This window comes from Mastacembelus armatus, chromosome 10 (genome assembly GCF_900324485.2).
Source record: "Mastacembelus armatus chromosome 10, fMasArm1.2, whole genome shotgun sequence".
Taxonomy (NCBI): Eukaryota; Metazoa; Chordata; class Actinopteri; order Synbranchiformes; family Mastacembelidae; genus Mastacembelus; species Mastacembelus armatus.
This window is the reverse complement of record NC_046642.1, coordinates 24,935,423-24,962,754: the sequence shown is the minus strand read 5'-3', so window position 1 is coordinate 24,962,754 and position 27,332 is coordinate 24,935,423. Positions and strand designations below refer to the sequence as shown.

The window sequence follows — 27,332 nt, the reverse complement described above, 5'->3', positions numbered from 1 at the left end:
GTTCTTTGGATGCAACTCAGCATTCTTTCTCCAAACACGACGAGTAGAGTTTTTACCAAAAAGTTCTATTTTGGTTTCATCTGACCATATGACATTCTCCCAATCCTTTTCTGGATCATCCAAATGCTCTCTAGCAAACTTCAGACGGGCCTGGACATGTACTGGCTTAAGCAGGGGGACACGTCTGGCACTGCAGGATTTGAGTCCCTGGCGACATAGTGTGTTACTGATGGTAGCCTTTGTTACTTTGGTCCCAGCTCTCTGCAGGTCATTCACAAGGTCCCCCCGTGTGGTTCTGGGATTTTTGCTCACCGTTCTTGTGATCATTTTGACGCCACAGGGTGAGATCTTGCGTGGAGCCCCAGATCGAGGGAGGTTATCAGTGGTCTTGTGTGTCTTCCATTTTCTAATAATTGCTCCCACAGTTGATTTCTTCACACCAAGCTGCTTACCTATTGCAGATTCAGTCTTCCCAGCCTGGTGCAGGTCTACAATTTTGTTTCTGGTTTCTGGTGTCCTTTGACAACTCTCTGGTTTTGGCCATAGTGGAGTTTGGAGTGTGACTGTTTGAGGTTGTCGACAGGTGGCTTTTATACTGATAACGAGTTCAAACAGGTGCCATTAATACAGGTAACGAGTGGAGGACAGAGGAGCCTCTTACAGAAGAAGTTACAGGTCTGTGAGAGCCAGAAATCTTGCTTGTTTGTAGGTGACCAAATACTTATTTTCCACCATTATTTGCAAATAAATTCTTTAAAAATCAGACTGTGATTTTCTGGATTTTTTTTTCTCATTTTGTCTCTCATAGTTGAGGTATACCTATGATGAAAATTACAGGCCTCTCTCATCTTTTTAAGTGGGAGAACTTGCACAATTGGTGGCTGACTAAATACTTTTTTGCCCCACTGTATATATGTGTAACAGTAAAACACAATATGTGCCAAGATCATAGAGCAGCCAGTTGTGTAGTGACATAATTGTGAATTATCTGCGTAACATCAGGGAAAAAGCGGATGGTTTCACTTGTCACAGATCATTTTTCAGAAAAGATGCTGTAATAGGGTAAGAGTGTACTGGAAGCTCTGGTCTTGGCACGTTTGATGGTGTACTAGATGGAAAAATGACACAATGAGATGAAAATGTCAGTGCCACTGGCAGTTGCTGCTGAGGAGATGATGTGTTGTCATATGTGACTGTAAGAATTCTTGAGCAGTTGTTGGGCGAAAAAAATCGTTATTCTCTCTGCAAATTAATTAGTGAAATAGTGTTAATTTCGTTGAGTATTTTCGTTAGAATTTTTGTCAATGACTAGTTTTCACTGACGAAAATGAGACGTTAACTAAATAAAAATGAAGTGATGACAACGAAAACTAAATAAAAATATATTGACATTTTCGTTGACTAATAAAAATGAGACGAAAATGTGAGTGAGGGACGTTTTTAGATAAGATCCAATCAGAATTAATCTTCTTAGACACACACACATTTGAAAAGTAACTGATCCACCTAGTGACGCGGGATGCGCGAGTACACGACATCATCATAGCCTACACTGGGTTTCTGTCTGACTTAAACTATAATGAAATGGCAACAGCTGGAGAAAACAAAGAGAAGATATATGGGTCAGTTTCATCTTTGATGCAATGGCATTACTGCTAAATACAGTTTTTCTTTTAAATATTTTGGAGTTGCACTTTTGCTTTAAAGAATGAAGAATGTCATATGCAGGTTATAAACGATGCATATCTAATTTTTGGTCTTTTATGGAAAGGCCATATTCCATATATGTTTAATGAAACTTGTTTTTCATTTAATTTTAATTTAGAATATTTTGTATATTACAACAGTTTTACTAAATTACACTTAAATTAGTCGATTTTAGTCGACTAAATCTACTGTAGATTTACTAAAATCTTATGCTATTTGGTCGACTAAAACTAGACTAAAACTAAAACAAAGCAGATGACTAAAATATGACTAAAACTAAAACTGCATTTTAGTCAAAAGACTATGACTAAAACTAAATTAAAATCTGCTGTCAAAATTAACTCTGGTGGAATATAACCGAGGGAAGAAAATGTCCTTGTGAAACTGCAAAGGATAGAACTTTTGTCTGAAGGGGAGATTTCCTTTTAGTGAAAAAAGTGACCTCTTTAAATTACAAAGCAAAGACTATGTTTTAAATACTTAGCTTCAATTGTATAGAAAACTTCTAATTTTAGATTTTAGTTTCTTAATGTTAGTAGCCCAGCTCCTCTAGATGGATGACTCTGGGTAATGCTAATACAGATTGAAGCGTTTAGCTTGGCTAGCCAGCACCAGGATGTGATCCATCAGAAAACAAGGCTAATGTTTTCAGCTAACCCAATCCTGGTGCAATTATATGGTCCACTGGCATTGATCACAGTGCTTCTTCTTCAATCTATCCTGCTCGCTCCTTCTCTTGCCCCTTTTAAAGGCAAAGTCAGTGTTAAATGTTTGATCAATGTGTTTTGACACTGCCTTCCCATGGATTTTACATGTGTGTGTATGTGTGTCAGAGGGAGAAGGAAATAGAAAAATGAGCTATTATGCTTTGTGTGTGAGTGACACACACTAAAACCCCCTAAATAAGGTAACAGACACACAGCCCTTACAGACCATCATGTTATCGCTAACATGTTGGTAACGACTCGCCTATTTACAAATCCTGCAAAACACATAGCAACATAGGAATTCAGTCATGTTTCTACCACGTGTATTCCTTTTCTCTCTTATTCCTGAGAAATGTATTTGGCTCGTCAGCTGTTAGCTAGCAGTTAGGTGTTTGACTCTCCACTGGGCAGCTGCTAACTTTGTTTTTTGTCATTTAATGCTGAACCAGAAGCTGAGTCTGTTTATCACTGCTTTTTGGCTAAAAACACACAACTACTGCTGCTTGAAACAAGGTTCATGTTTACAGTTTTAGTGACTGTGAGTAACCCTTTTCACATTACACACAGATGTTTTATCAAATATTTGATATCTTTGAGTTTTTTTAAAATCAAAATTTATAACTTGGCTCACTTGAATGGTTTAGAATTTAGAAAGAAAAAAATACCCCAGACCAAAAAATCCGCTACTTAGGTTGAACTTAAAATGACCCTCTTTTAAAGTGAAGAACAGCCATAATCTGAATCTGTGGCATATATCTCTAAAGCATTACATACACACAAAAAGACAAATGCACACACAAAAGCACTTACATTCTAACAGATACACGTTAGTGGAAGGCCAATTAGCAAAGGGTGAAAACGACAGGCTTATTTGAAGCAATGTTTCAATGACGACATTTAATTGGATGGTAAATCAACCCCTTATCTGCCTCTCCACAGCTTGATGTGGGGAGAACAGGGTGAGGAAAAAGAGGGGGAGAGACAGAGAGAGAAGGAAGAGAAAAAGGGAATCCAGACTCTAAATGCTTATTGGCAACTCTGGTAAAAGTGGCCTCAGCTGCAGTAAACAACAGAAGAAAGCGGCTATTACAGCATGATGGGAACTCAATATAGTAAAATAAATAATGAGGAGATGAGTTTTTTTCATATACACCAATCAGCTGTCTAAATGTATTCTTCTGCTAAAATAATGTGAAAAGTCTGACAAGTAACAGGTACATATTATCAGCCAGGAGACCTTTTTCCCTGCAAAAATTGACATGCAGCACATAGCACCAGGTATAAACATTAGGCTTTCATCGCTAACATCACCTACCTCTGAGCTTAATGCATATTGCTATTTTCTTCACCATGAACTGGACACAAATTGCGCAGACTATTGGAACACAACTCTTAGCATTTCATGTGTGTTCATTAGATTAGATTACACTTTACTGATCCCCCCTACCAAGGAAGTTCTTAAAGCAACAAAAAAGTGTGAAGTTGATGAACAGGTAAACTCAGGGAAGAGGAACCAGGAATACTGGAGGGTTTGTGTTAGTGTCAGACATGGATGTCTCTGTCCGTTCAACCACTGTGAACCAGGTGAGTTGTAATGTGCTGCATACAGGAATCCCAGAGACTCGATAACTGGAATGAGGAGGTGAGTGCAGAGATCACGGAAAAAGCCGGCAGTACGGTCTGGCACCGAGGTGTTGTCAGGCGCTGTCTTATAAGGAGCTCCCTCTGATTGAAGATCAGGACCAGTTGCATCTCATTCTCCGTTGTCCCAGGTGGCACGTCCACACACACACATACACACATAACAAGAGAGGTGAGGCGAAGGGGTGGAGTGAAACAATCCCTGACTGCAGAGCAACCAGGCTGAATACTTGACAGTAGGCATATCTTATTTTTGGACATCAACATGACAATATGAAATATATATCACTATTGACCTCAAAAATCTTCAAAGTTATAACAGTACCTCCATTCAGCTTAGATTTGATTCTGGTTATGTTATTTGCAGTGGGTTGCAACAGTGATAGTGAATTGTTAAAATGAAGAAAATCCTGTCATAGAAACAAACCAAATCATACCAAATATGCTCAGTGTGTTGCATACAATTATAATATCACAAAGATATGACCAGATACAGTGCTTCCTTCTAAGCTATAATACTGACACTGGAAACCAGCTCATAAACAGATACTACTCTTTTTTTAGTTTAGTTTAGTTAAAAGTGCTCTTTATGACAACACCATGAAACCACAACTCAAGCCAGAAAAGTAATTAAGAAATGAAGTCATTGAAAATATGTGAACAAGCCAAGCTCTCTCTCTCTCTCTCTCACACACACTCACACACACACACACACACACACACGCGGTTTGCTCTGAGGGCAGTGCTTGTGATCTATCTAGCATGCTGGTAATCCCAGTGATGGTGGTCACTCCAGCTCTGTAAACAGCTGAAATATGGATGAATATGAAAAAGGAGCAGATGAAACTATGAATGAGAAGCTTGTGGACAAAAAAGAAAAATCCTTGAAGATTTTCCAAACCCTGTTGCACCTCAGTTTGAACCATATATGACTTCAGACTTCAATCACACTGACCTGATTGACTATTTTTTGTGGCATTTAAGGTTGTGATTTTTCATGACAGCAAAGCAATATTTTCTCTGGCACATTGTGGTCTCTATGGTGTCATGGAGCGACACATCAGAGGATGAAGGTCTGATACTCTGTATAATTTAGCCAACAAAGCAAAAGTTTTTTCATTTACTGAGAAAATAGTTCTGAAGTTAAACAGAAATAGAGAGAAGGATAAGTTAATAGCTCTCAGTGTACAGTGCAGAGGAAAGAGGTTACATGCATCAATCTCTTGATTTGATTGTGTTTGACTTTGTCTTTGCATGTTGCCCCTTTTTGCTCATTATCCTCTCCCATTCTCGCTTTAAATCTTTTCTTTTCTCTTTCATCTTCTATTTTTGCCAATCTCCAAGTCAAATGTTACTATCACTGTCATTATAGATACGAATAGGCTGTTTATCTTGTGGGGGAGTTTCATTAATTCGTGTTTTGTCACCCCCAATACTTTCACTGAGTCACTGATCTCTCTTTCTATCTCACACACAGACATAAATAGAGGGGAGCCTGTTTCTTTTGTAACACATTTCTATAATTGCCTCTTAATGATTTTTAATTCCAGTACAAAACAAACAAGACGCTGGTGGATTTGACACAAGCATATAAAAGGAAATCATTTGAGTGGAATCACATTAAATGTGTGATCTTATAAGTAATTAAATGGAAAGATTAGAAAGATTAACTATGGTAACATGTCATCAGAAGAGTAGGATTTTCCATAGGGCTACGGACAGAACACAAAATTCTGTTTGTATACATGTGACTCTGTGGATATAAGTCTTTGTGTTTTTTTTCCTATCCACACATACCTATGACCATTATTGCCTTTAGGCTGGTGTGTGTCTGATGTTCATGTGTGTAGACATATATCTATCTGAGCAGCTATTTCAGAGAGAAAGGATTTCTGCCTCAGTAATTGCCTCAGCTATATTTTCCCCCATTCTCACTCTCTCTCATTTTTCTTTAGTATCTATTTTCTCTCTGAATTCTGTCTCTTCTCCTCCTACAGACTTCCTCTCCAACTCTCAATCATTTTACATCTCTGCTTTACATTCTCTCTATCCTGTAGTCCCTGACATTAAGTGTGAGCTCAAAGTAAGATCAATTAGAAGGCACTCACGTACATTGCATGAAACAGTTGCATGTCCATTAAAATCCATTATAGCCAGTTTCTATTCATTGCGCTCAGAATAGTCTTCTATCTTTGCAGTGATGTTTATTATAATTCATTGAGTATGCCGTCTGGTTTAGAGGTCCATCCTGCAAATACGCCACACTCTGGTAGTGTCAGTATTATGCGCCAGTGAACTGAACACAACTGTGATCAATGGGGATGGTTGAAGTGAGGCAAGGAGAGACAGATGTATAGACGGATGGATAGAGACAAAAATAGACAGACTCAGTGAGCCTGAAATCACATCTTTCCATTTTTGGCTGTCAGCTGTGTTTTATACTGAAGTTGGAAATCACATTTAAATATTCTTGTTTGCGTCCATCAAATATGGCAATGCTAAGTGTAAAACTATTGTGTCATTACACAGAATCAACGTTGTTTTGAACATATGGTCTACTTTTTGTTGTTTTTGGCCAATATACTGACAGTGTCATACATTGCGCCTTTAAAAAAGTACCAGTCAAATCGGAAGATGCTTAGTTATAATAACTTATTAGCTTATGACTGAACTAAAAACAGATTCACTGTAATTTACAATGAATATGTATCATTTATAATTGACAGTTTATAAACAACACTAATTTGTAATGTAGAATTTATTAACAGCTGACTATTGTTCATTGACAAATGACAATTTATAGTTAACAATTTACACTTTATATAATTTCAAGAAGCAGCAGGCAGCTGTTTTTAGTAAAAACACTCTAACAGCCATCTGTACCAAACAGTAAACAGACTAATTTAGCAACAAGCTAGTCAACACAGAGGAGCATTTAGCTCTAGATATTTTCCTTAGGGGTTGGGAGATATCTAGCACAAGGCTAGAAAGATGATTTGAATTGCACTTATATTTACTTGGTCAGCTAATTCTACTCGTTCAGAAGGAAATAAATTATTGATCTGCTCAAATTAAAAGTGTAATTGTTTTTAATGTGCATTGTACCAGCTTTAGGTGATAAAATGTCGTTTTAAGTGGGTGGCACGGTGGTCTCACAACAAAAAAGGTTCTGGGTTCAACCCCACATGACATGAGGAGTGTTCCTGTGTCTACATGTTTTGTTTTAGGTCCATATGTAGGCACATGCATGTTGACTGGTGACTTTAAACTGCCCGTAGGTGTGAGCATCTGTGTCTAAGTGTCAGCCCTCTGATAGACTTCCTATGTGTCCGGAATTGGCTCCAGGCACTTGTGACAGCAGTATAGAGAATGGATGGCCAGAAATCGTAGCACAGACAAACAGGATCTGATGCTTGTCAATACACTGGTACCCACTGACTATTGTACCATTACAGTGGCTGTATCTTCATTCATCAGGATACTCTTTGGAAATTTATTCATGAAAACTGAAACTTTGTTATTGAATTGGCACATTCGTAAATTCTGTGCCTCAGCCACCACCTTCTGCCCACAATGTGTTTGCTATGTGGCTGTGTCAAATGATATGATGTTCTGTGACCAGGGCATATAAAAGTTGAAGTTTAACTGTTGAGCTAAACCTCATGTCTTTTAAATGATGCTTTTGTGCTGTAATAGCCCAGAGCTGCTAAACTGTAAGGTTTTATATTTCAGAAAGCCTTGAATCTTTTGTTGGACACACATTTCTCCATTGTCTCACTTCGGTTTTCCTATTGACTCACTGTCTAATTAATCTAATGTAGTTATGTGTGGAAGTACAATCCATATCTAGAATAAATTCATATGGATGTTTCCTAGATGAGCTCAAGCACACACACTGGTTACAATCCCTTTTATCATTTTGTTGTTTTAATACTCAGTGATTTAAGGTTGAATATGATGTCAATCTCCTCATCATGGTTACTAAATTGTTCCGCTGTTGCTGCTATTAGTAATGGTGGGTGACAGAGGTTATAGTGCTGTAATATGTTAGACATGACTTCAGAAGTGAATTGTGTTCGGATTCATTCAGCGTTCTCCTTTCATCCAGCTGTTTCTTAGTCTCATTCTTCTTTAATGAGCCTGTTTGGTGCATTCACGTAAGCGCTAAGATGTGGCCCAGCAAATTGCTTTATTTTGTTTTCAATTATTTTTTGGAAGCAATAATTTATCAATGGGCATTTACTCTTGGGCCTTGTAGGTTTTTGCTAACAAAGTTGTGTGATTCCAGCAGCAGAAGTTATGGTTTGTTTGGAATAAATACAAGAGCAGGTCTGTAGTTTGCATAAAGAGCAATATGCGCTTTGGCTGAACTGACAGAGTTCCAGCTACAAAAGTATTTTTACTGTATTGTAACTTTCAGTGTTTAACATTAATATTTTATTTTGACCATTATAAATTGTATTACAGTTGCTCACCTGAATTGACTGCCCAGTTCTTTTCTGTGATTTTACTTCAGTCATCAGTCCAGATCTCTCCTGTTCAATGAGAAAGACTGTATTCACATGGGGACACATTAACATGCATCTCCTTAAATGAAACCCTAGTCAGTCACATGAATTATCAAGCTCAAATGGCCTCATGGTTAACACAACACAGGCCAGACCACAGGCAATTGTCTTTTCTCCACATGCCCAGGCAATGTGCATTGACCACTAACAAAGACAACTCTTGGCTTTGAAAAGAGTTTGTGGGGTTGACTCTATTCTTAAACATTTTTTAAATCAATGATTTAAACTGTGTGTTTATCTGCTGTACTGCACGCTTCAATCCAGCTGCTATGTTATGTAGTATGCCCTTTAACCAGGCATTGATAAGATTACTCTTAAGGTTTATACTCCAGCAACCCCCGCAATTTTATTTAACTAACATTACCTTCACCAAACATGGCATGTTGATGAATAACTACTACTTGTTGTGAGCATTTTTACCACAGTGAAACAGTGAAGCTATGGACAGAAAAGATCCAGTCAAGGTTCAAATGGTACTTTTAGCAACATAATAAAGTTTTATTTAGCATAACCAGCTTTTTATATAGATAAACAAGTTAATTGTTTTGTAAAATAAGTCAAAAACATTACAAAATAGAGGCAGTCACAATGGCTAGAAATTAGAAATTAGAGGGCTGCTTTTGCATATTTTAAAATCAAAGACCTATTGTAGGAAAAAAATTACAAATAATTTTTAAGGTAATTAAAACATATGTTTGTATTGTGTGAGAATGGAAAGCTTGATCAGTAGGGAGTGTGTGCAAAGCTTTATACCTCTGTTTTTGCTGTGTGACATGTAATGTAATGTTGCTATAAATAGAGTTGAAGTCAGTCTCTTGGTCTTTCTCCTGTTTCCTCCAGGTCAGCCTACCAAGTGAATCCAGCTGTGTTGAAGAGATTTTGCGGGTATGTTGTTTGGGTACACACACACACACACACACGCACACACACACACCCACACACATATACAGAGTAATTGCACTGATTATCAGCTGTTTTCTGTTTGCTCACGAAGACCTTTGTCTCTCTTGGGAGTCTGATTTTTGGAAGAAAGGAAAAGGGAGAGAGAAAAAGATAAACAGTGAATAAAAGAGAGGGAGAGAAAGAAGTTTTTGTTTTTGTACAATGACTTCATGCAGAAATTGTTTCCATCATTTTCTCATCTACCATCATTTCATTCATTTCAACTTTCTCTGCTCCCTTCTTTTACTATCTGCAGGTCATGATAATACATATAATTTTCTTCACTTGTGTCGTTTTTCGTTAGTGTCTTTTCAGAACTAAATACAATTGTTTCCCCACCAATGTTCAACCAGTTCACTAGATTTGCAGCTATAAAGACAAGTACTGTACTTTCCATGACTGATTAGTGGCATATTACCTTGCTCTTTCCTCACGCTGTCTGTCTCCCTGCTGCTTCTCTCTCCTTTGCCATATCACTCACAGTGCTGCCTCTCGTTTCATTTGTCTTCCTCTCTTCATCCCTCTCTGCCCTCTGTTATTCACCTCTCTTTCCTTTTCGCAAATCAATATGCTGGCCAACAGGCTCTGTGACAGATAGTGTGCTGTGAGCTGCATGAAAAGCCTTTGTCAATAATATTGGTACACTATTGAATTCAGTCTGTGGTTTTTAGCCGTGTCAAGTGGAAAGATCAGGGAGTTTAAAATGTGAGGTGAGGTGAATCAGAGTGGAGGCCTGCGGTTCATTTTTCCTTTCTGTGACTTCACAGCTACAAGTTGGCTGTCACAGAAACATTGTTTTGGATGTTTTCACAATTCAAGGTAACAGTGTGTCTTTCACAGATATTGTGTATAGTAGGAAAGCTGTTGAAACTGACTTTGAACCTTTGGTGATTAAACTATAAGAGACTATACTGACTTTCAGACCATTTGTTTCATCTTATGCAATAATGAAGAGAATCATCTCTGTTTTCCATAGAGACCATACATTAATCCACGCTAAGATCTTTGTATATTGTATCAGAACAAACATTATATCATTATCTGAACTACAAAGATAGTTAGCAATCTAAGGATGCACTTTAAGTGACTTATCTTCCTTTTCTTCCTCTCTACCTTAGTCATGATTTCATTTATACCATGATTATCTGAAAAGAAAAAAAAAGCAAGCCTGTCTTTAAAAGCTCACTTTACACAAATGAGCAGTGTGACATCCCATGCACATTGTTTGGGATTTCAGTGTTTTAGATTTCTGATATAGGCTACTTTGCACAGTGATACTTGAATAAATTGTTGACTGGAACTGTGTTTGCTCTTTTATGATCACTGTGGTAACAAAGACTTTGATGCTGTGCTTCACTAATTTTGACGTAACAAATTTAATAAATAAAAAGTATAATTTAAATACAAATGCTGTCAAAAAATTATTTATATATCACGTTGACCTAAATATACACCAGGTCAACACTGATTATCATCCTCTTGTTGCTGGTAAATCTGTGTTAAAATGATAGGCTAACTTCATTTCGTACAATGGCAGTAGTTACACATTTTGTATATACACACACACACACACTCACAGATACACACCCCAGTGCTGCCTGTCAAAACACAGGAACTCTTATAGGAGGGATGTGATGATGTCAGAGAAGAGTTGCCTAGCAACACATCGTATGTCATCAAGCTGAGCTGCATAGTAGCAGGAAGGGCAAACACGCTGAGACAGACACACACACACTGCATTCAACCTCAGGAGTCTTCAGTACTGTTGTTCTGCGCAGTTCACTTATACACACCCCTTTACCCTCACAAAAACATGACTCATCTTATGAATATGAGTCATCTACACCAGACAGGGTGAAGAGCCCTTTGACCCAGTGACCTGCTCTATAGAAGTTCTTGGCACCTTTTATCTAATTAGAGACCGTGACTGTGTCCGAAATTATAGTATAAACCTCTCAGTTTATACTATAAGTTAGAATAAAGTCCATTCTAATGGGACCAGTTCGGCAAAACCTTGACCCATTCCTCTGCATCAAAGATGTTGCATATTAATAATTTGCATTAGATGTAATGATTGTGTGTGTGTGTTCAGGAGATGACCCATTCCTGGCCGCCTCCTCTCACAGCTATTCATACTCCTGGGAAGGCTGATCAGACCAAATTCCCCATCCCAAACAAGGTTGGTATGAGTTTTCTGTGGACCACTCCAAGCACCTTTAATTTATTCCTTCATCCATTCATTGTCTTCCGGGGCTGGGGTCGTGGGGGCAGCTGTATGTGCAAAGATGCCCAGACCTTCCTCTTTCTTCAGCCTGATGGCATCCTTTACTTCCATCGTCCACCACTGAGTTTGAGGAATGATGCTGTGTCAGGCACTGAAGACCTTGCGGCCACAGCACTCTTTTGCCGCTTCAGCAATGGAGGCACGCAACATAGTCCATTCAGACTCATTGTCCCTAACCTCCCTCAGCATGTGTGAAAAGCTCTGTCCTAGGTGGGAGTTGGAGGCCTCCTGATCAGGGGCCTCTGCCAGACATTGCCAACACACCCTCACTATGCATTTGGGTCCAGCTTCCTCCTCTGCCACTGGATCCAACACACCACCAGGTGGCGATCAGTTGACAGCTCAGCCCTTCTTCACCTGAGTGTCCAGAACATATGGCTGGAGGTCATACAAAGGCGATCATTGACCTCTGACCTAGGGAGTCCTGATGCCATGTGCATTTATGGACCCTTCTGTTCGAACATGGTGTTCGTTATGGCCAACCTGTGGCTATCACAGAACACAAATCGGGGAGGCTGTTCCTCCCAGTCACACCTCTCCAGGTATCGTTGTTGTTGTCCATATGAGCGTTGAAATCCCCCAGTTGAATGATAGAGTCCCCAGCTGGAGCACTTTCCAGTACCCCTCCTAGAGACTCCAAGAAGTCTGGATACTCTGCACCGTCACTTGGTGCATAAACTCAAATGACAGTGAGATCCTGATCCCCAACCTTGAAGGCACAGGGATATAACCCTCTCATTCACTGGAGTAAACTTCAACGTATGATGGCTAAGCTGCAGGGTATTAACAAGCCCACACCACCCCACCGTCTCTCATCCTGAGCAACTCCAGAGTGGAAGAGAGTCCAGCTTTTCTCAAGGGGTTTAGTTCCAGAGCCCAGGCCATACATTGAGGTGAGCCTGACTATTTCTATTCAGTACCTCTCAACCTCCCACACAAGCTCAGGCTCCTTCCGCACCAATGAGGTGACCTTCCACGTCCCAAGAGCCAGCCATCAAAGAGTTGGGCCTCCAAGGCACCCGCCTTCAACCTCTGCCCAAACCACATTGCATAAGGTCCCTTCTGCAGATGGTGGATCCATGGAAGGTGTCGATGTGTTTCCTTTCATATGGGTTCTTTTTGAGCCGCACTTTGTCTAGCCCATTACCTGAGACCAGGGGCATAAAGCCCAGGGCAACATAGCTCCCAGGATCATTCAGGCACACAAACCCCTCCACCACAATAAGGTAACAACTCTTTGGGGGGCTTTTACCAAAATAAAAGGGTTACTATCCATTGACACTATGGCTTACAGGTAGGTTCATTTTGGCCTGGTAGCGTGGAAACATGTGCCTTCCTAAAAAAGTTCATCATGGTCTCAGGTGGAGTCCTGACTAAATCATTTTCCTTTATTTGTGCATGAGTCACTGAATGGTGGGAAAGATGTGAGACAGTTCACAAACCTACACTTAAACTCCTCCACTTATTGCTGGCTCATTGTAAAACTAACTGCATTCTGTCACTGAAAATCTTCAGTCTGCTAATTGGATCTGATTTATAAGTTCACTCTGGTAGTCATTGCTGCGATAGAATCAGATTACTGTTACTTCATTCTGTACAGTGGCACAAGTGATAGCCAGTGAAATTACAATGTTAAGCATTTTACTAAGTATAAGTATATACTAAGTATATTTAATTCAACTCCTTACTGGTTGTCCATGACATGCTATCAGATAGAGCTATTTCTTTGCAAAAACTGTGTACTACAATGGTGTGTACTTTACATGTTAAATATTTGGGTACCACTGTCTTAAAATGCATCAGTTACAGGAATAAAAGTTGCAATTTAAAACTTTATTAATGGTTAATAAATTATTTACTAATGCTTTACATATCACTTTAAGGTTGTAATAAAACTTCTTTGACAGGAAATGTGATTTGTTTTTTTTGGGTACTGTTAACTGCTCAAAAGTCCATGTATTAGTAATAAATAAATATCAGTATTTAACAATGAACTATTGTTGGAAAAATCAGTAATAACTTACTGCAAACTTGCTGTAAAATAAGAAACATGTCTTCCATGTTAATAGTGTTTATTAACATTTATAACTACATATTTAAAACGTCAGCCAGAGGGTGTTTCATAGCTCGGCAGTATGAATGTAGTTCTAATTACTAGCTTATAACTAATCTATAAAGCAATACAAACTGTTTTTAACACAATTTTGTGATTTAATGCTGCTATAATGCAAATTGCACATTATAGGGCAGTTCTACCAATTTGTTTGCTTAGCTCTTCTCGATCATCAAAACAAACTTTAACAGCTGTCTTTGAGTTCACAAAGTCTTTTCTACTTTCTGCTGTAAACATTTAGCATCTGTTCACTGTTTGTTTCCTGAGAAAGATTTTGTGGCATGAAGCAAATAATTTTCTTTTCATAAAGAACAGAAAAACAAGAGGTTTTTTAATTCGAGCAACTATAACTGAAGGAACGTCACTTAGAGGAAGCAGGTTTTTCAAGGAAATGACATTGTAGTACCACCCACATTGTTTGTCAGGGGATGTTTGAAAAGTGAAGTGCAGAAATGACAACAGTGAGCAATAAAAAACTGAGAGACAATAAAAGCAGGGACTAAAGAATTCACTTCAGAAGAGCAATGTTAGAAAAATTAGATCTGCTCCTACAAAAAATGCTTTGCAATGTAAATAATGGGGATATTTGTCACATTAAAACCAACAACAGTAATATCTGACTGGAACAGTAGGTTGTATTTTTATGAATCACTCTTAAAATGCAAATCACATCATTGTCAAAAAAAAAAACAATATAAACACAGAAGCTGTAAAGCTGACCCAGTAGTTAATGAATTAGGAAAGATTGTTGTGGAGGTTTCAGCCTCCAGCATCTCACTAATCCTCCCAGTGAATCTTAAGAATGAAGTGTAGTGTGGATAGAGGAAGATGAGAAGATCTGAATTCTGTGTATGGCATTGTTGTACCGCTGCGAAATCAATAATGACATCTGTTGGTTTATTCATTCAACTTGTCTCCCCCTGGTTTTCTTTCTGCCCCCTCTCCTTCTCTCCAGGAGTCACAGCATGTGACCTCAGGCTACAACACCCAGAGTAAGTTTCCCAGCGTCCACACTTACACACAAGCTTTATGATACTGAACGCTGCCATAAAGGGAAAACCACCAGGGTGAAATGTGAGAAAATCAGCTTATGTCCAAATGAATTCATAGCCAGGAGGATGATCGTCTGAAAGCCATTTTTTAGCTTTCCATGTATATATCTCAACAAGTAACCAGACAAGTCTCGTAACACATATCACAGTTAGTTGAAGGTGAACTGAAGGTGGAGCTTGTTATTTATTAACTAAAGACGAAAGGATACTCACCCAAGGACCAAGAGTGTCAGTCAGCACACAGTACTTTCATTCATGTTTAGTTGGACCTTACGATCATTTCTTACCAAGCTCACACTTAAGTGATGAATGTTGCTCAGACTGTTAATAAGGTGCACAGACTGTTAATAAGGTGCTCACATTTATACTACATTTTTGAAACAGTTTAAAGAAACACTATTTCAGTAGGAAAAACAAGGAATGCATGGTGTAAATAAGACACATTGTGATCAAAAAGTGATTTAGAAATTGTTTTTTGCACCCATTTGTTGACAAGTCCATTAATGATGATGTCCATTAATACCAGGAGTAAGTGCAAAGGCCTTAGAGCAGATGACATTATCTATATCATTTATAAATACAGTACAGATCGAACGCTAAACCAAATGTAAGCAAATATTAGTTCTTAGACCATAGTGTGGGGAACCCTCAAAATATGTTTAGATCTTACATAAATACCCACCCAGTATGTCCATGTGGGCCCCATAAAGATTAAGTTTGGGCTGCAAATATGAATTTCTCATGAGTTTGTCCATGGTGGCCCCACAAGTTGTATTTGTCCATATGGGTTCAAGTGGGTTCTGACTCAGCTCCTTGTGGGGCCCAACTGGCCCAACCTATGTACTGGCCTATATATGCCCCAAATACGGGCCAGTACATATATTTGCAGCCCAAACCTAACCCTTATGGGGCCCACATGGACATGCTGGCTTAACTTTCACACTCTTCACACGCACTGCAAATGGAAAAATGTGATGTCCCTAAGCCCAGGGAAGACCTAATAACCAAACTGATCTATTCCCTTTGTTTTTTAATAAATACCTTGGGATGTGTTGATCAATTATTTTTACACAGGCGCTTTTAGAGCAATAATATTTCAAGATTAAGGCAAGTCAAGACTGATCTTTCTTGCCCAAACGTTATACAACTCCAGTTTAGCTGATTTAACATCTAAATAACTGATAAATTAACATAATTCGTCACATTGATGCAAAAATCCTACAAACCCAAAATTGCATTAAACCTGCCTATTGATTTGCAACATTGACTACTACAATGTACTACAACCAAAGATACTGAAGGAATAATATCTGTATATAAACATATGTATGTAGAATCAGACCAGTGGACTTTATGTAATTATTTTATGTCAATATATCATTATATTGATCAATACTGTATTTTGTACATTCAGATAGTTCTGACTGCAATTGTCGGCGTCAAAACAGTGATACTTAAATGTCCTGTGTTATGTTGCAGAGCGATGTACTGTATCAGCTAACAAGCCTGCTGCTAAACCAGCAACTGCACCACAGAAGTCGTGAGTAATTCTTTCTCCCTCTGACAGGCACAGACACACACACACACACACACACACCAAATTTCTGACCCGCTGTTGCTGCGTTTGCCTCAAGGTAAAATTAAGCTTGACTATTGGATGAAATTCACTGCTGGTAGGAGGAAAAAAGATTGTGTGGATCAGACTGGAAAAGTGCAGCTATATTAATTTGTGAGCCAGGAGTGTATTGCAACATCTCTGGCTGGAGCCCACTCCACTTCACTCACAGAGCTGTACTGGAAGCATCATGGCTGAGTGAGGCTGGAAAGGCAGAATCTCTTGGCTTGTAAATCTGCCTCACGACTCTAATTTATACTGTGCTAGAACACAAAAAGCTTAATGATTTGTTTTAGTGATTGACAGTTCACTAAACATCCTATCATCGCCTAGCAACTCTAACCATATAGGCATGGCCTTTAGCCTTTCCAAAATCAAAAACAAAAGATGAGAAGTATAGGCAATGGATTATTTATTTCTTCAGACAAGAGCTAAAATGTTAGCATGTTATACATTATAAGAACTAAACTAGTTAGCTGGCTAACTAGTTTACTTCTTATAATGTATATTCACAATATCATGGAGAAACAAAGTTATTGTGCTGTGTGTTCAGTGCTGTAGCAACCACATTTCACACTCAAACAGTGTTTTTCTAACAAACCTGGTAGCTGAATCTGTATGTTGATGTTAAACTGTTTGGTTACTGTAGAGCTGTACAAACACACAGCTGGACTAAATAGTTTTTCATCCATCATCAACAGTGACTGGCTGCACAAATGGAAGACAGCACCGCTTTGGTTGACCTTTCAGCGCAATGCAGACGTGTGCAGCACTATCACAGCGCTCTACATAATGTACATAATCATTAAGGAAGTATGTGGGATGTTAGTATATCAGATGTTTACTGGATTTGGGGAACTTTGTGCTACAGCAATCCCCCACCAAACTTGAGATCTTTGTAAGCAAACACACAAATTATTCCTCATCCTAAAAATCTTTATCTTGTAATAACACAGAAGTGAAATTTGGGAAAATATAAGGACATCACGATACAATATGTACCTCAATACATGGGTAATGATACAATACACATTCGACACACATTGTCAATACCTTGACACGTGTGGTATAATACAATATCAATCATATTAATGCCATATATTGCAATACTCAACATCATTTTAAAAATAGTGTTGAAAATACAACTTGATGTGTACCAGGTAATCTAATAATAGGCAGGCACATCTTGGGAGCTCGCACTGCTAAAGCAAAACCACCTTTTAAACAATTCTGTGATGTCCAGTTATGGCAGAAGAGTGATGGGCCAAGCTTTCCCTGTCTCCACTGTAGTAGTCAATCTCTGATAATGGCTACTGGTTTCAAACTTTATTCAGAAATAACAACACAATATGAAGACTTTACAATGCTTAAAAAAACTGGGAAAAACAGTCTTTAAACCAACAGATGAGGCTGATATGCCCAACAACGAGTATGCAAAAATGCTTCTTAACAAGTGCAATGCCATCTGTAGGGTACTTGCCCCAGCCCATTTCAGTAACTACTTTTTCAGAGGTCTATATTAGTTGGAATTATTCGTAAAGCCAGTAAAAACAATGAGCCTATACAGTGGGTGGAGAATACCACTTTATAATTCCTTTTTTGTCAGTACTTTTTTGTTAATACTTAATACTTGTAGCAGTGTTAGGTAAGGGAATGGTCAATCTAGAAAGATCCTCACATATGTGTGGAACTGTGAGAGCTATATGCTGGAGGGTGGGTTCCTTTTTTGGAGTTATCTTGGGCTAAATGGGATTTTATTTATCTTTTTCTTATTTTGTCTTTTCCTTCGTGGTGTCACTCCATATACAGTCAAATATCTAAAGAACACTTGTGTACGAAATATGTCACAGATGATAAAGGTTAAGATAAAATCATTAAGTTATAGGGGCCTTAATGAATTAAGTATGGTAAAACAAGCACTGTCCAGATTAAAACAAATCTATTCAAGTATAATATTTCTAATAATCTTGCTACGGTTACAAGGAGATGGCAAGGTACAGTTCTTTCAGCATTTTACAGTTCCCATACCCATGGGACCATGGTCCTTATTCAGAATAGTCTCCCTTTTGAAGATTGTTAATTCAATTCAATTCAGTTCAATTCAGTTTTATTTGTATAGCGCCAAATCACAATACAAATCATCTCAAACCACTTTACAAAAACTAAAACTAAAAATCCAAAAAATCTCTTATGAGCAAGCACTTGGCGACAGTGGAGAGGAAAAACTCCCTTTAACGGAAGAAAAAACCTCCAGCAGAACCGGGCTCAGTTTGGGCGGCCATCTGCCTCGACCGGTCGGGGTGAGTGGATCGAGCAGAGAGAAAAGAACAGCAACAACAAACAACAGATAGACACTGCAGGTTGGTGGGGCCAGTAACTGCACATCAGCGATATACAGCTCCAGGACCAGGGACACCTGCAGAAGGTACAGAGAGAACAGAGAGAGAGGGAGAGCACAAGGTTAGTGACATTCAATGGTGGAATATACATGTGAGGGGGGAAGGAGAGGGAAGGGAGTGTTAGGGTTAGGGTAGGGGAGCTCAGTGCACCAATGGTCCTCGGGCAGTCTAGGCCTATAGCAGCATAACTAAGGGATGGTTCAGGGTTGCCTGAAGCCAGCCCTAACTATATGCTTTGTCAAAGAGGAAGGTTTTAAGTCTAGCCTTAAAAGTATAGAGAGTGTCTGCCTCCTGAACCCAGGCTGGGAGCTGGTTCCATAGGAGAGGAGCTTGATAACTAAAGGCTCTGCCTCCCATTCTGCTTTTGGAAACTCTGGGAACCACAAGTAGACCTGCACTCTGAGAGTGAAGTGGTCTATTGGGATAATATGGTACTAATGAGGGTGGATATTGGTCTCTAATTAGCCAAGACTCCTGGATCAAGACTTGGCTTTTTGAGTAAGGGTTTGGTTACTGCAGTCTTAAAGACCTGTGAGACAAATTTACCAAGTCTAATAAAGATGAATTAATTAATGGCAGGGTGTCTTTAAGCAGTCTAGTTGGGATGGGGTTTCAGAGACACGTTGATGATTTAGATGAAGCAACTACTGATGTGAATTCAGAGAGATCTATGGGAGAGAAGCAGTCTAAACATAATTGAGGTCTTACAGATGATTCTAGATCTACTGTAGTAGAAGATTCATATATTGCAGGTATAGAAAGCATCTGCTGAATTTTATCTCTAATAGTTGTGATTTTATTTGTAAAGAAACTCATAAATTCATCACTGCTGAGAGCTAAGGGAACACTGGGCTCAACAGAGCTGTGACTTTTTGTCAGCCTGGCTACAGTGCTGAAAAGAAACCTGGAATTGTTCTTATTTTCCTCTATTAGTGATGAATAGTATGCAGTTCTGGCTTTACAGAGAGCTTTTTTATATGTTAATAGACTGTTTTTCCCGGCTAGAATTTTCCTCTAAATTTGTGGAACCCCACTTCCTTTCCAGCCTTAGTGATGCCTGCTTCAAGGTACGAATATGTAAATTATACCATGGGGCTAATCTCCTCTGATTCAGTAACTTGTTTTTCAGAGGGGCCACAGTATCAAGTGTTTCACACAGTGAGGCTACAGCACTGTCAACAGTATGATCAATTTGGTAGGAAGTGGGATTGAGGCAGCTGCCCTCCACTGTGTTGGCACATGGCATAGATGTAAATAAAGATGGAATCATTTTTTAAAATTTATTAACAGCGTAGTCAGATAAACATCTGCTGTAGTGGAATTTTCTTCCAAACGCTGCATGATCCATCATCTTAAATTCAAAATATGATTTTGGGGAGAAACTATTAAATGTTCAATTTCGATGCCATAGGTCAGAACAAGATCAAGGGTGTGATTGAAACAGTGGGTGGGCTTGTTAACATTTTGAGTGAAACCAATTGAATCCAATATAGAATTAAATGCAGTGCTGAGACTATTATTTTCAACATCTACATGAATGTTAAAATCTCCCACTATAAAGACTTAAGACTCTAAAGGGGATGTAAAAGTGGATCCTTAGGAAATATTTTCAAAGATTTCTCTACTGAACTGTACACTTCTCAATATCCAGCTGATCCAAAATATCAAATACATTTTCTTAACTCAATTGAAATTCCTTCTTTACTGGAAAAACTAAAATACAATCTCAATCCCAAACTTACAGCAAAGGACATTATAGAGGCAATAGATTCCATGAACGTAGGAAAATCTACTGGAACTGATGATCTACCTATAGACATTTCTAAAAATGTAAATATAAACTCGTAGCAGCATTAACAGACATGTTTGTGGAATCACTGGAGAAAGGCATCTTACCACCCTCACTGAGAGGAGCACTAATTACACAAATTCTTAAAACCAAATGTTTTGCTTCTTAATTTTCTTTCTGCATTTGATGAAGAGGATTTTTGCTCTATCAGCTGTCGCATTATTCTTTAAAAATTTGTTCTACATGACAAGTCCCATGTTATTAACACTAATGAGAGTTTGCAAGTGCCAAGTATAATGCATTATTTATACATTTGATTAAAACTAATTAAAAAAGAGAGAGAATGTGGCAAGCATGTTGTCAAAAACTGGCTTTGAAAATACAAAAGACATGACACATAAAAGATTATGGAAAAACTGTTTAAGTTAAGAAAAAGTCAAGACAGTGTGTAGTTCACAGTAATTCAGCTGGATGGCTTTAAAGTCCAGGACAGCATGCAACTCTTATTTCCTCTTCTTTGGGTGTGTCCAGTAGTTGAAGAGTTAATTATTTCTCCATTAGTATGATATTGGTTGGAGCTGTAGTGCTTTTTGTGGCTTATTAACCCAATAAGCCTATTTCTTTTGATTAGTATTGTATCCCCAGAGGTGTTATTTTTTCTTATTGGGTATTTGAACAAATTATGTTTTGTTTATTGGGGTGAAATTATCACTATATGCTTTCCATCTCTTACCACCTCAGGAGAATCATCCAACAGTAATCCCTCTCAAATACACCATGTACCTTAATGCCACATTAGGAATAAATCTGAGAGTAGAGAACTGCTTATCTTTTCCTGGAGTTTTATTACACACATGTTCTGACAACTGTACATACTGTATGTTTCGTGGGGAAGGAGTGAAGAAGACTTGTATAGCCGAATCATGTTATATGTTTGCTCAGTTAGCAGCACGACTGACTCAGTTGACTGCTGGTTGACATAGAAACTCATAGAACTCCTTGTTTTCTTGTTTGTGTTACCAATGATTACTCTTACAATACTGCTGGTCTTTGTTCACATGTTCCAACTCCTAGATTCGACACTACAACTGTATGTATGTACTGTATGTACTACAACATACTGTCCAAACAGGATGAGCTCTCATAGGCAAGCCTGGGTGTGTGAAACATGCATAATATTTCCCTGTCAAATATTAAGGCACTGTATGAGTGAGGTTTCAGATAAAAATGCATACTGACAATAAATGCTCCTGTCGTAACACATTATATCAAATATGCTGATTCTGCTATGCTGTCAACCAATGTTTATAGCCATTACTGTTTTGTGGAAAAACAGTCTGCATGAATAAATACAACATGACAGAACTGTAAGATGCCTGTGGTCAAACTTCTACAGCAGAATATTATGTATCTATGACAGAATACTATACCGTAGTAGTAGTATTAATTTTTTAAGGTTTACATTGGTGTTTCTGATACCTAGCACCTTTAGTTGTTCCTAGTATGTTTGACTTGTGACCTCTTAAAAGAAAACAGTGTATATTTTCGAGCCATCTTCTGACCATGGTCAGGTCTGTCAAAGAGCAATTTATCTTTTTCACTGTTTGAGTAATTTTTAGAAATCGAGATTAGAGGACTGTGTGAAAAGGTTAACACCAGTTGCCGCAGCTGTGTCATTTCTGATTCACTTTTAATTTATTCATGAAGTGACCGCCTGGTTTGTCTTACCCCCCCTGGTTGAGGTCCCAACCCCACCTATATGAGAAAACTAAACTATCTTTATCAATTAGGGCATTAGCTATTTGTAGCTACCTGGTTTGACTGTTGTCTTACTATGGAATAGGCATTATCAGGGTACCTCAGTTCTATTTATATAGGTCAGTAGGTCCCTACTTACCTACTGGAACCTAGTGGTAGGTTCAGTTGGTCATTTTTATCGTACAGATCTTCATTGTCGTCATTACATAAATTTCGTAAGTTACGTCCTTAAGTTTAAGGACGTCAACTACATTTGCATTAGTGGCTGATTGCCTTGATTGACTTGCATTGTCTCTAGTAAGTGTAGTAGGCTCATACTGACCTAGATAAATAGGAGTGATAACGCTTATTCAATAGTAAGAAAACAGTTAAAACGAGGCTTGTCTATCTTTGGAATCTGTCTTTGGAAAATAATAATAATAATTTCCTACCATTTTAAGAAATAAAAAGAATCGATTTTTTGAAAGCAATTAAGAGCATCAGCACCTTGTAGAAATTAGGCACTGTGCTTTCTAAAATCTGCATGTCATGCATGCCTTAATCCATAATTCATTTACATGTCTGTCCTCATAGATTCTTTTTCTCTCTCGCATTTTATTCGTTGCTCTCTCACTATCTCCAGTCTCCATCGTCCTCCCTTTACCCCTTCTGTCTTCTCTTCCCCATCATCATTTCCATCTCACTTGCTATCTCCCTCCCTCCATCTGTCCCCTTCCTATGAAATAAAATATGAATCCATTATTCATTCATTCAGACATATCTATCATCACCAATTGCTGCACTGTGCCCCTTATCTGTAAAGCTTTTCCTTATTGTGCTTTAGTTATTCACAACTTTTACAGTCCCGTCTGAAAACATCACAACACCGAGGAGTTTTTTTTAGCAGTGCAAGCACTGACAAGAGTGGTTCGTGAGGTGGTTAAAATCCCTTTAGGGGATTCTCCTGTCATAACTATAGCAGTGCCAGCTTAAAATAACAGTAGTTTGTGTGGAGGGTTTATATAAAGCAGTAAAACATGGGAACATGCCAATGCACAGCACATAAATACTGAATAATTTGTGTGGTAAAGAGCAGGTGGTGCTACGAGGGAGGTCATATTGCAAACTATGGTCTTGTATATCTTTTTCATAGCCTGTATACATCTACTTTATATTGTTTGAATTTGACCACAGCAAATACAAACAATTAATACAAGAAATCTGGCCTCAAACAAGTTTGTTTTCCTCTCACAAGCCCCTGAAATATCCATGTACAGCCCTGACTGAGAGACCGACCTCAGCCGAGCACGTCTACGTTGTTTCCAAGGAATTCTTGGCTGGAGTTCAGTGGTTGTCAGAAAGAAAGTTTCCAGGTGAAAAAACAATCTGGCTTGGCTCCACAAGCTCTAAAAGCTGAACATCTGGTAGGCAGTGAAGTGCTCCATACACTGTCCATTTCCTCATGCCCCAGTCTGAACCAGAGCTGCTTTTCTTCTGTGTAATTAATCAGTTTGCCAGAAAGATTCTTCAAAGGAAATATCTGAGCAAATGCAAGCAGATAGCAGATCACAGCTACATTGACATGTGTCCTTTTGTCTCTGTGCAGAATGTTGGAGGATGACCTGAAGATCAGCAGTGATGAAGAGGAGGCTGAACAGGTGAGCTCCCCCTGCAGTGGTCTACTCCTTCGTTGATATATGCATATATACCACGTGTCTCTCCAGATTTGTCTTCATCTGTTTTTCAAGGGTTCATTCATTCACATAAATTGAATAAATGATTTTGCGGATTCATTCATTACCAATTTATTATCATTGATTCATTTACTTTGCACACTTCTCACGCCCAGTTATCAATACACAGTAAAACATACCACAAGTATTCGAATTCAATTCAATTCCATTTTATTTGTATAGCGCCAAATCACAATAAAAATCATCTCAAGGCACTTTACAAAAACTAAAACTAAAAACCCGACAATTCCCTTATGAGCAAGCACTTGGCAATAGTGGAGAGGAAAAACTCCCTTTAACGGAAGAAAAAACCTCCAGCAGAACCGGGCTCAGTTTGGACGGCCATCTGCCTCGACCGATTGGGATGAGTGGATAGAGCAGAGAAAAAAGAACAGCAACAATAAACAACAAATAGACACTGCAGGTTGGTGGGACCAGTAACTGCACATCAGCGATATACAGCTCCAGGACCAGGGACACCTGCAGAAGGTACAGAGAGAGAACAGAGAGAGAGGGAGAGAGCAGAAGCCCAGTATTCATTTAAAATTATGTTTTGATGTACCACAGAGCTTCACGGTGAGTATCAAGCTGCCATAAATCTGCTGGGCAACATGCTAACCTACAGTTTCAGTTTCTCTTCATCTATACCCACTTATTTGTAACCAGGGTCACAGGGATCTCCTAGAGCCTATCCTAGCTCTCTTTGGGTGAAAGGCAGGGGTATAGGTAGTTTCTTTATCATTACCTAACAATGTTGAAGTTGCTTTTAATTCCTAGCAAAGAGTAAATAAGCAGAAGTTTGTGAGACCCTTATATATACATTGTATGTGCTTAGGCTGAACTGCTGTGTTGGCCTTGGGTAGCAGATTAGTTTGAATGATGCGGCCCAGCCAGTAGTCCAGGTATTATCCCATTTTATCTAGCTCCACTAGTCCTATTAGTAGTTACCAGTTAGAATATTACCATTCTCCAATATTTTCACCAATAGCCATTACTTTTACATAGGTAACACCTTTATTAGCAAATTTAACCCTTTCAAAGCCCGTGTTTTTCCATGCCTCCATTTATGTCCCTTTAGAGTCTCTTGTTAGGTTTAAAAACAAATGTATTGCACATTGTGGTTTTCAGGACAACCACTGTATTTAAGAAAACTTTGAAAATACTTACATACAAAATTTAGGATGTGTGTAAAATTAAAATGTACATTAACTAAGCTTAGGATCAGATAGAGTACTTTAAATCTCCAGAGACATCCTGGCTAAAAATATCAGCTGACTGTTTCACTGAAGCCAAAAGTTTTAAAATTACAGCTCAAGTTTCACTGTATAAATACCGTAGAAAAGTGCTCATCTTTCTTAAAAGCAAGTAGACATCTCAAGTAGCCATCAGTTTCAGAAACCATTTTGTAGAGCTGGGAGTTTACACCAGTAGGTTGACATGTACACTTTGTTTGAAACATTCCCACAGATGAACTTTCCTGAGTGTGTTTTTGTTCCCACTAAATATGGCTCCTGTACCATTGACCAATGTGACACACAGTACGGCCACCAAAAATCATGCACTAATGATGCCAGAGATGAGTTCAAAGTGGGGGCCATGGTGCTGCCCCCTCCCCCACTGTGCAGACTGATATCAACACTCATCAAAGAGTCCATGAAATATTTTCTGTTAATGAAAAGATACCAGTTCCTCTAATTCCCTTTTAACTTGCCTTCTGATTGTATAATTACCATGATGGTAGATATTATAATTATAAATGATAATTTAGTGGTTTTAGTTATTATAAATGTTGCTAAAAGTAGATGAAATATTATTACTGCTCCTTTTTGTTTGTTTTTTCTGCTATCCCTCAAAGACAGAATGAAATGAAAAGCTACTAATTCAGACTTTTTTTCTCTTGCTGTAAGAAATGAAACTGTTTGATGTCTAATCTTAAACCTATGAGAGGTAAACATTCAGATGTGCTCAGGGTCAGCTAACTAATCCTGTCATGTAAAACTACACCTGACTTGGCTTCCGATGCTAGTGGGTCACATAGTCCAGCGGCGCTTATCACACTGCAGGAGGAGGTGGGTGTTTGGATTTTGGTTTAAAGTGGACTACACCCGAACTACATATTCTGTTTCCACTGGGAATTCATGACATTGCTGAATCTAAATTTCTTCAATATTCCTTTAATAATGAGCTCAGCTATGTGGGAAAATCCACTGTGCACTTCAGTCTTCTGTCTAGAGATCTAAACACAGGCCTCCTACTATGAAATCACACTGCTAGTGACTACAACCCACAGGCTACCAGCCAAGAAATATGATGCGGTTAAGTACCTGCCCCAAATCACATTAACACAAAAAGAGAAAAGACATATTTTGAAATGTGGCAGTTGTCAGCAGTACAATTAACGCAAGGAAACAGGATCAGAACTTGTAAAATGTGTTGACTATTTCACACTGTCTTCTGAGGAAACTAATGTGTTTGAGGATGATGAACTATTCCTTTGAAGTCTCCACCTCACATGCTCTGTCTGCATTTTTACCTAATCCTCCATTTCTTTCTCTTTGGATGATTGTCCAAGACAGACATGAACAGTAATTAAAAAAAACAAGAGGAAAGTAAGAAAGAAAGGCAAGAAGTGAATAAATCAGTGGGATTAAGATGGAGAAAGAGTCAAATGTAGAGAAGACAGACTGAAAAAATACAAGCAGGGGAACATAAAGAAAGGGGAAAATGGAAAGAAAACAAGACAGTGAGAGAGATGAGGAGAGAGGCTGAGATAAATTCAGTGGCATTTCTCTGTGCATGCTGTTAACAGGCTTATAGCAAATGAGAGCATGGTGCATTATCAGGCATTTATACCCTGAAGTAAAACACATCACACATTCATAATCAAATGTATTTCACATATGCAGCCTTACACACTTATAAACACATACAGAATGCCCATGCAGACCTATCCTCACAAGCATTTACGCTAGCAAACACATAAATATAAACACATGCTGGCAGTCTCTTTCTCTAACACACATACACACAGGTACACACTGTCAT

General features: G+C 38.5%; 1 protein-coding gene across 1 annotated transcript in view; it reads left to right on the top strand.

The window, feature by feature from the left end:
* The window catches only part of aff2 (AF4/FMR2 family, member 2), a 226,209-nt gene that overhangs the window by 119,687 nt on the left and 79,190 nt on the right, over window positions 1–27,332 (top strand). The window contains exons 5-9 of the mRNA XM_026330408.1: window positions 9,464–9,508; window positions 11,658–11,744; window positions 14,918–14,954; window positions 16,494–16,554; window positions 24,161–24,212. Coding sequence (XP_026186193.1) covers window positions 9,464–9,508; window positions 11,658–11,744; window positions 14,918–14,954; window positions 16,494–16,554; window positions 24,161–24,212 — 282 coding nt within the window. The remainder of the gene's footprint in view (window positions 1–9,463; window positions 9,509–11,657; window positions 11,745–14,917; window positions 14,955–16,493; window positions 16,555–24,160; window positions 24,213–27,332) is intronic.